At 43.1% G+C, this 9770-nt stretch overlaps 1 protein-coding gene across 1 annotated transcript in view; it reads right to left on the reverse strand.

Annotated features, from left to right (window-relative positions):
• The window catches only part of Arhgap25 (Rho GTPase activating protein 25), an 81127-nt gene extending 79626 nt beyond the window's left edge, over positions 1-1501 (reverse strand). The window contains exon 1 of the mRNA XM_046422477.2: positions 1046-1501. Coding sequence (XP_046278433.1) covers positions 1046-1106 — 61 coding nt within the window. The 5' untranslated portion in view covers positions 1107-1501. The remainder of the gene's footprint in view (positions 1-1045) is intronic.
• Positions 1502-9770: the final 8269 nt, after the last annotated feature.

The following is a 9770-nucleotide window of genomic DNA, read 5'->3' on the forward strand; positions in this document are numbered from 1 at the left end:
GAAATGACTTCAGCAGAAAATGATGCCCACTTGATTAGAGAGCGCCAGTCCTCCCTAATTACCAAGAAAAGTGGTTTCTCTGAGTACTCAGTTTTCTTTCGAACCCTTTCTCAGTCACTCCCCACTAGTGACTTTTCAATAGAACACTTATTTTAGTAGCATGCCAACTGCATGCTACTAAACCTAAACTTGCTCCAAGCAAGACTTTCAAGCTGTTACAAACACCTTAACATTTCTCTATGTCCAATATTAGGGACATTATCTCACTATTCGGAATATGTGTATAGATATAAAGGCATCACTAAATGCAACCCTGAATTACTGTGATCAGTTTAATCATATAATACATTTACATAAAGACTATCGTGATAACAATTAAATAAAAGATGAAGATTAATGTATCATCATCGATAGAGGGAAAGGTGTGAACTAAAGGTCGGATTATCTCAGAATTATCCCTTAAGATAACTAATTAAAAACACGTGTCTGTTTCAACTTTTCTGAGTTCCCTTCCATTCTGTTCCTTTAGAGACCTTCAAATGTCTCTGTCTTGTCCTCTCTGTCTACTTTTTGCTACAGGTAGCCCCACAGTGCCCCCCTGGGCTTACAAAATAGGATACTGTTGAGCTTACTCACTGATGGAGGCTTTCAGAAGACTCTAGCCTTCCAACTCCTGCTAAAAGCCATTCAAAATGTGGATGAGTTTTCAAACCAGAGGGAGATGGCTCTTCCGTGATATACAGAGGAAAACTCAGTTTAGTGTGTGATCTGGAGCCCACCACCAACCAAAGAACCCCAATCTCATACACCAAGGAGTGCCATTTCTCCACGATTTCCAGAAGAAGACTCCCCCTCCCCACCTCACATTTTGGTGGAACTTGGTGTCAGCATATTAATTTGAATGCAAATTTCCTGCCCCCAAACTCAAATTTGCTGCAAGATCCATGTTTAAGTAGACTTTGCTCCCAGCAAACCAACATGCAAATGGGGGGGGGGGTTCAAGTACAAGAACCACAGCAGCAATGAAAAGACACGTGGGCCATACCTATTTTTGCAGCCTCCATTTTTAGGTTGAAATCCCAGTTCCTTGGCAGCTTGAGGGACATTTTGCTTTCGGTTTAGGTGAGTAGCTGGTGAAGCAGCCAGTCTGTCCCAGTTGGTGCTCTTCTGGACTTTTCGATCTCGTCCTCTGCCTTGTCTTTTCCCCTTAATGTTCGCTTCACAAGCCGGGGTTAGGTTTGAAGTTGATCTGCAACGTGTCTCCTCCTTTCTCTCAGATGCAAGGTCCATCCATCTGTCAGTTGGAGATGGCACCCAAACTCCCCTCGTCCCCCACCCACAGTCTTCCAGGGACTGATACCTGCTTTCCTTCTTTCAGTTTTAGCGGAAATATCCCAGGTGACACTTTGCTCTGAGTTGTGGGAAGCAGAGATCCTGTTCGAAAGAATCTCAGGCCTCACTGAGGCAAAGTTGTGATAAACAACCGCTCCTCTCAGCTTTTTTTTTTTTAACTGTCTGCTTCCTTGCATTTGAGGAAGTGGGTGCTGCTCAGTGTGGAGGATGCAGGAGCAGCACACTTTCTTGAGAAAATCATTTGGGGAAATGCTTGTCAAGCTGGAACGAAAGCATCTGTGACATAGGGCTACAGTTTTACTTAAAGGAAAAGCAAAACCCCAAGATCCTTCACCATATTCTTCCACTCTGTGTTCTCCTCACCTAAAGGATCAAGCATCCCCAGATAGCCTGTAGACAGCCAGCATTCTGCCAAAGTTACCTTCTTTAAAATCCTTCTCGTGTAAGGACCATGTAGTCGGCTCTCTGCCTGCACAAGGTAAAGGTTTCTACCAGCCTGATGTAGGAAGGGTTTGGTGTATTGAGTCAATAAGTCAATTTCGGCAGGTAGACCCCTCGAATATCATCTTGATTATTTGGCATTGAATCCAGGGTGTGTGTTTTAGAATCAGACCAACATGGATTCAAAACTCAGTTTTTCTACTTTCTAGCTCTACAACTTCTAACAAGCAATTGAATCTTTCTGAACCTCACTGTCATTAGAAAAAAAATGAGGTAGCTGTGGCTGTATAGAAATTTTGCAAAGACATCTAATACAGACCTTGACACACAGTGGTTATACCACAAACACTATTTCTATCCTTATTCTATTTAGTTCTGTGACAGGCTTTCATGTATTTAACTGGGTCAGTCTAACCTAGTGGTTAGGCATTTGGGCCCTGGAACCAGACTGCCTATGTTCAAGTCTTAGCTTTATCAAGTTCCTTGCTGTGTGACTTTGGAACCAGTTCTTGACCACTCTGTGGTTCAATTTTCTCATTTGCAAATGAAGCAAATAATAAAACCTGCTTCCTAGGGCTGTTAGAGAGCAGGTACAAAGCACTCAGAATAATCACTGCTGGCCAGCAGATGAGTTATGCATTCTTGGCCCATATTCATTCTTCAGTCCCCTGGGTGACTCTCATACTTTCTTCTTCACCTCCCACATGCTTACTCTGTTGATGATCTGGCTTCCTGTCTCATTAAGAAAACTGGTGCAACTGGACAAGAACGCCTGCAAATTTCCCCAACCAATCCACCTACCTACCCACATGTGAGCCTGTGTGCTCAGCCTGCTGCAATAGATGAACCCTCTCCTATGGCTTCCCCAGCCCTACTGCACCCTCATGTTCCTCTCTTTCCTGGATCTTTCCCATTAGCATTCAACTTATTCATTTTATCCCATCTTTTCAAAAATCTCTTAATGCCACTTCTTTGACTGTAGCCCCATTTCTCTCCTTCATTTCTGAGCAAAGCTTTGGTAAGAGTTGTCAACATTTGCAAATGTCTTTCCTTTTACTTTCTTCTAATTCTCCCTGTTGATGTAGTTGTCCCAGTACTCCGCAGTATATCTTCTCATCAAAGACACTGGTGACTTTTCTGTCACTAATCCCTGAGGTCAGTTTTCCATTTTATCTTGCTGACCTGTCAGTAGTGTTGACCCTTTCTTCAGATCTGAGCCCTCTTTCCACGTGGCTCCTGGGAGCTATGACTGGCCTGATTATCTGCCTGCCCTCTGGCTGCTCTCTTGAGTCCTTGCTGATTCCCTCTCCTCTCTCTGAGTTCTAAATACTGGTAGAAACCAAGACTCCATCAGTGGACTTCTTTTCCATCCCTACTCACACCTAAGTGAGTTGGTCTATCGCAAGACTTTAGAAACCATGTATCTACAATCACTGCTTGTATATTTCCAGCCCAGATCACCCTCTGAACTCTAAATCTCTGCTTTGCTCTCTAATAGGGATCTCAAGCTAAACTTGTTGAAAACATATCTAGAGACCAGGCTGAAGGAGCCGTGGTGACATGGGGCACATTCTTCCATTGGAAATGAAAGAAACATAAGACTGAAGAACCACGCAAGTGTATTTCAAGCCTCTGCTTCCATCCTGTCTGCTTGCATTCCATTAGCCAACATGGGTCACATGGCCAAGTTCAAAGTCACTGAGGCAGGAAGTGTGCACAAGAGCTAAGGGGGAGACATAGGGGGAGAAAGGAAGGGCAGGAATGATGCAGATCAAGGCTTCGATCCATCTCACCAACTCAGTATACCCAGCTGCCCTCAGCTCCCCAGCAGTGCTAGATTCTTCTGACCTTAACTCTGCCAGTCAAGGACTTTGAAGCCTCCAATCTTGCTCTACTGCCTGCCTGACTCAAACACCAGTGTTCTTTCTCCTGACCTAACTGTGTGGGAGAAAGCAAGTAGCAAGCTGAGCTCTAGCCCAATAGCATCTCATGGAGAACTTGACATCAACCAAAGTTGCAGTCCTGGGATCTTTAACTTAAGAACTCTGAAAATATTCTGAAGGTGGCATTTACAAACACACAGGGAACTTCCTTTACTCTTTAGAGTGGCGTCCTGTGAGTCTTGGAAAAACTCATGACCCATGGGGGAAGTTAGCTGTGCATCGCGCATACTCAGAAAGGCAATCAGGAAAAGTGTCCCTGGAAAGGCCCGGTATGCAGCCTTTCCCCAGCAGAGCCTCCTTGGGGTGTCATCTCCTTGGGTGGGGGTAGAAGGCTGCTATCTGTCCTCTTACTGCTCCCCTTTTCTGACTTTCCTGGAATGAAGAGCCAGATGTCCGGTCATAAAGTTGAAATTAGCATCCACAATAACAAAAGCAAAATTCGTCCATTTATTTGCATATTAATGCTAACCATTTATTAAGCATTAAATATTTGCTGGATACTGGAGAAAAGTTCACAAATACGCAGAATTGGTTTCTGCCTCCCTCCTTCATCCCTCTTTCCCTCACACTCCCATGTGCAGCTAACAGTTTGTTGAAGGAGAAGAACAATTAAGTTAACTATTAAATATAGCATGAGAAGTGCTGTTGAATTGGAAGAAGTGTAGGGAGATACGGAGGCGATATGGAAAGGGGCATATTGGGACTAGGAGAAGGAGGAGAGGCTTCTGGGAAGAAGTGGATTTCAAGTTAAGGTTTGCTGGGTGGGGTGGCACATGCTGTAATCCCAGCAGCTTGGGAGGCTGAGGAAGGAAGCCAGCCTAAGCAATTTAGCGAGACCCTGAGCAACTTAGAGAGACCCTGTCTCAAAATTTAAAAAAATAATAATAATTAAAGGGTAGGGATATAACTGAGTGGTTAAGTGCCTCTGGTTCAATCCTGGTACCAAAAAAAAAAAAAAAGGTTTGCTGAATGAGTTAGGGAGACAAGAGTTCCAGACACAGCAAACAGCATACAGGAGGCACAGAGGCAAGAAAGAACTTTTTGGATTGCTCCTAAGAAGGACGAATGGAATAAGAGGGAGGAGAGATGGAGTTGGAAACATAGGCTGAGGCTGGTCAGGATGGCATCACACAAGGCCCAGTGAGCTTTGGTAAAGAGTTTGACTTTACCCACAGGGAACTAGAAATCGATGAGGACTTTTAGCAGGGTAAGGGTTAGGACAGTATGGGAGATATCTGACTGTGTGTGTGAGAGGGGTCAGCAGCAGTGGGCATGGAAAAAAAGGAAAATACACAAGCACCATTTACATGACAGAATTGCTAACCCCTGAGGAATTATTATGAAAAAAAAAAGAGAGAGACAGAGAGAGAGATCATGATCCTGACTCTGGTCACTGGAGGGGCAGAGATTCCAGTCACAGAGACAGGACACACACAAGAAGAGTGAAAATCAATGTTGAGGGCAGGGAGTTGAGTTACTCTTTGGAGAAGGGGGTGGGCTGGGTTTGGAGACCATTGCACTCAGGGACTCATGGAGTGCCCGAGTTCAGATCTCCTGCAGCCCGGTAAGCCTAGAACTCAGACAGACTCATTCATTCATTTGCTCCCTCCATAAACATCTATCCAGGACTCCACTGGATGCTGAGTAAACAAGGATGGTTGGGAATCTGGCCTCATCCTCAAATGACTCATGAGAGAGAAGTGTAGATGTAATAGTGTACTGCGCAAGGTTCAAAACTGGTGCATGCATAGGGTGGGAGCAGGAAATGGGCAGCTCTGCTTGGATGGTCAGGGGTGGCTTCCCAGAAAATGTGATCCATGAGAGAGTCATCAGGAAGCAAGGTGGGAGGGCTGGGGATGTGGCTCAAGCGTGCAGCCCGGGTTCGATCCTCAGCACCACATACAAATAAAGATGTTGTGTCCGCCAAAAACTAAAAAATAAATATTAAAAATTCTCTCTCTCTATCTCTCTCACTCTCTCTTTAAAAAAAAAAAAACAAAGAAGCAAAGTGGGGAATCAGGAAGAGGACACTGTAGGCAACAAAATGACAGATAGCTGTTAAAACATGGCGCCCATTTAGGGAAGTGGCTACTGTGGGAGATGGCCAGGGGTTTCAGGGGCCACTGGGGCCAGAGCCTGAGCCAACTGCAGAAGGACTGGACTACTCTGAGGTGACAGAACATTTTGAACATTACTATCATTGTTATTTATACTAGAAGAGAATTCCATGATCTTTGTAGAATTTTTAAAGAAGTATAAAGAAAATGAAAATTGTTGTTACCATTTAATATACAACAGTCTTCCTTTATCCACACACACAAAAAATATGCTCAAGACCTCCAAGTGGACACCTGAAACTTCAGATAGTCCCAAGCCCTATATACATTGTTATTTTTTCCTATACATACAAGCCTATGATACAGTTTAATTAATAAATTAGTCATGGTAAGAAATCAAAAATAATAAAATAGAACAATTGCAATGATATGCTGTGATAAAACTGCCAGCATCACTACTCTTATGCTTTTGGGCCATTATTAAGTAAAACAAGGATTCCCTGAACATGCCCATTGAGATACTGCAATGGCTGATCTGATGAGCAGAGAGCACAGACTGACTCTTTCAAACATGTCAAGTGCACTGAGTTGGGCCAAAACCTTACTCTCTAGTGAGGCCATGCCAGTTATCATGGTAGCCACACTTGTATTATTGTTCCTTATAACAGACATAAGAATAAAATATCAATTTTTTCCTTTTTTTACATTTATTTATTTTTTAAATTTTTATTTATTTATTTTACATGAGCTTTATTATTATTATTTGCATTACAATTCTTAAAACACCTTCATACCACAATTTATCATATCTCTGTATACAAGATATGTTGACACCAAATTCACATCTTCATACACGTATTTTGTATAATGATGAGGTTCTCCTTCCACCATCCATGCAATTCCCCTTCTCCCTCCCTTTTTTCTACCTACATCTCTTTCAAAAGCAGGGAGAAGAAATTAGCCTGACATTAAGCACATTGGGATTGAACATATTTCTTGGTGGATGTTTCAGCCCTAGTTTATATTTCCCACCTGACTCCTGCAGGTGGCTGAATATGGGCCCCCATGTCGTAGGGACACTCAACCAGCAGCTAATACTAAGTGCTAATGGCTGCATCTTGCTATCTTTTTTTTTTTCTAATAAATAGTCTTTTTTTTAAGAGAGAGAGAGAGAGAGAGAGAGAGAGAGAGAATTTTTTTAATATTTATTTTTTAGTTTTCAGTGGACACAGCATTTTTGTTTGTATGTGGTGCTGAGGATCGAACCCGGGCCGCACGCATGCCAGGCGAGCGCGCTACCGCCTGAGCCACATCCCCAGCCCTGCATCTTGCTATCTTGAATGATAGATTCCTCAGTGTATGTATCTTGGAATGTGGAGACACCAAAAGTAAAGATCTTTTTCATTTGGATTTTAATAGTCTATTTCTTTGAGTGGATTTACAAGGTACACATTCTAGGTTTTATTCCCTTTTCCTTAGGTCCATTGAAAAACATCACTTGGCGGAGGAAGAGATTCCTGTCCTCTGGACTCTCTGTGTGAGCTCAGTAAACCAGGTTTGGGCTCCTGGGCTCAGACCAGAGCCTTGTTCCTCCACCTCTGAGCACTGAGTGGGAGCTGAGTGGGAGGTGTTCCGTCTCTTGTTTGACCTCGCCTCTGGCAGGATCCCCAGCATTGGACCTGATGTCTGGTTATAGTTTGATGGTCTATTAACTTTTACTGTTTGAACTATCCTATAGCAAATATATATATATATATATATATATATATATATATATATATATATATGGAGGTCTGAAAACCAAGACTGTCATTGTTTCTGCTGAGCATTTAATTTTACCTGGAAGAAAGTTAATCTGTGGATCATGGGGTTATGGACACAAATGTCTATTTCAATGGGGAATTTATTATGCAGGGCTTTATAAAGAGAACTGATGTCTTTAAGTGGAAGCACCCAGAGCAAATTAGGAAGAAATATCCTTCACATAACACCTCCTTTTTGGCCATTATTATGGGTGACATTATATTAGATCTAATCACAAGAAGCTAACAATATTTGATAACTTTTGACCTGCAAAACAATTTCATGTAATTCAATGAGATAGGCCCACCCTGCTTCCTGCCACTTATCCATGCAACACATACCAAAGAAATTGTGCACCTGCATAACAGATGCTGCCAGTTGCTAAGAATGCACCCAACCGCAAGCCAGGCTCAAATGCCTGCTTCCATGGAGCTTATTCTAGTGAGAAGAGACAGACAATAAGTGAAAGAAGTAAGTGTAATATGTTAGATGGGAGAAAATGCTTTGAGAAAAAGAAGAAGTACTCTGGGAAGAGGCAAGAAGCGTTAGTTTAGAGGAGAAAAGGAGGGAGAGCGTCATTTTAGGTAGTTGGACAGCAAAGTCTCCATAGAAGAAGTGACATTTGAGTAAAGAACTGAAGAAGTGGGAATGAGTCAGCTAAACATACATGGAAGAAACTTTCAGCAGAAAGGAGGTCAAGTACAAGAGCCCAGGGCTCCATCAGAGGTGGGAGCGAGCCTAGCTCATAAACAAGGAAGAAAGGGAAGGTTATTGGAGACAGGGTCAGGAGGTAAGATGGGACTCACTGTGCAGGGCTTTATAGGACATTGGCTTTTACTTGCAATGAGGTTTTTGTGGAGGAGTGATTTAATTCATGTTTTTAGAGATCACTATGGCTTCTGCGTTGAGAATAGAATGCTGGAAGGCAAAGACAGAAGCAGAGACATCAAAGGCTGAAGTCACGGTCCAGGTGAGTGAGGACGGTGGTCTGAACCAGTGTGGTTCATCCAACACACCCCTCATGGTTGTGCAGTTGTTACACTGTTCAAAACACCACACTCATGGGTCGATGGGGCTGGAACCCAACCACCATATCAGGCACCAGCCCAGAGCCTAAATGTGGAGCCGCATCTACCCAAAGGAACATTCTCTGCACAAAGGCTCTGTCCAACCATGAAGATGTGGGAATGATGTTCTTCTAAATTTTACAAAAGCAATACCATATGAACTAGGAAGTGTTCTGGTGGTAGCCCAGGGAAGTGGTGAGAAGTACTTATATTCCAAGTGTATCCTGAATCAGTTTTGTCAATTTCACCAACAGATTGTTTGAAGGATGTGAGAGAAAGGGAGAAATCAAAGTAAATTACAGGTTATTGTCTGAGAAAATAGAAAAATGGAGATCCCACCTGCTGAGATGAGAAAGACAGTGGAGGAGCAGGCTGCTGAAAGGGTAGAGATCAGCACATATTAAGTTAAAGATGCCCAGTAACCATTCAGATGGGCCTGGTCCAATAGACAGTTGGATATGAGTTTTGTATTGATGACTGAGATCCATGAAATGGCGGATAGTTTAGATAATATAAAAGACTTATTTCCTTGGCCTTCAATCATTTTGGTCACACAAAGTGGTTTAGAAAGTCTTAGCATGGTGGCATATGCCTGTAATCCCAGCAATTTGGGAGATGGAGGCTGGAAGATCACAAGTTTGAGGCCGACCCGGGCAACTTAGACTCACAGCACTTCAGCAAGACCCTGTATCAAAATAAAATAACAGGGGCTAGGGATGTAGCTCAGTGGTAAAGTGCCCCCTGGGTTCAATTCCCCAGTAAAACACACACACACACACACACACACACAGGGTTCTGGAAGAACATTGGGAAATGCAATTGGTAACAATCTACAGGGAGAACAGGAGCCTGAAATCCCACATTCTGAGCATCCTGCAGAGGTCGGGCACTGTGGGCTTCCCCAGCTGGGTCAGCTGCACACCCTTCTTCTCCTTTATGTAGAAAGAGGCTAGTAAGAGAAAGGTTTTGCTCAAGAGAAGCAAACATTGGTTCAAGCTGAGCATGGTTCCTGTAGTCCCAGCTGCCGTCTATGACCCGCGTGGACAGCTAACTAAAAGTCACTCGAGGAAAATTTCCAAGGCATCAGAATAAAACACAGACACACA

This window comes from Marmota monax, unplaced genomic scaffold, assembly GCF_021218885.2.
Source record: "Marmota monax isolate L192 unplaced genomic scaffold, Marmota_monax_Labrador192_F-V1.1 WCK01_AAM20220418_F8-fsc00015, whole genome shotgun sequence".
Classification (NCBI taxonomy): Eukaryota; Metazoa; Chordata; class Mammalia; order Rodentia; family Sciuridae; genus Marmota; species Marmota monax.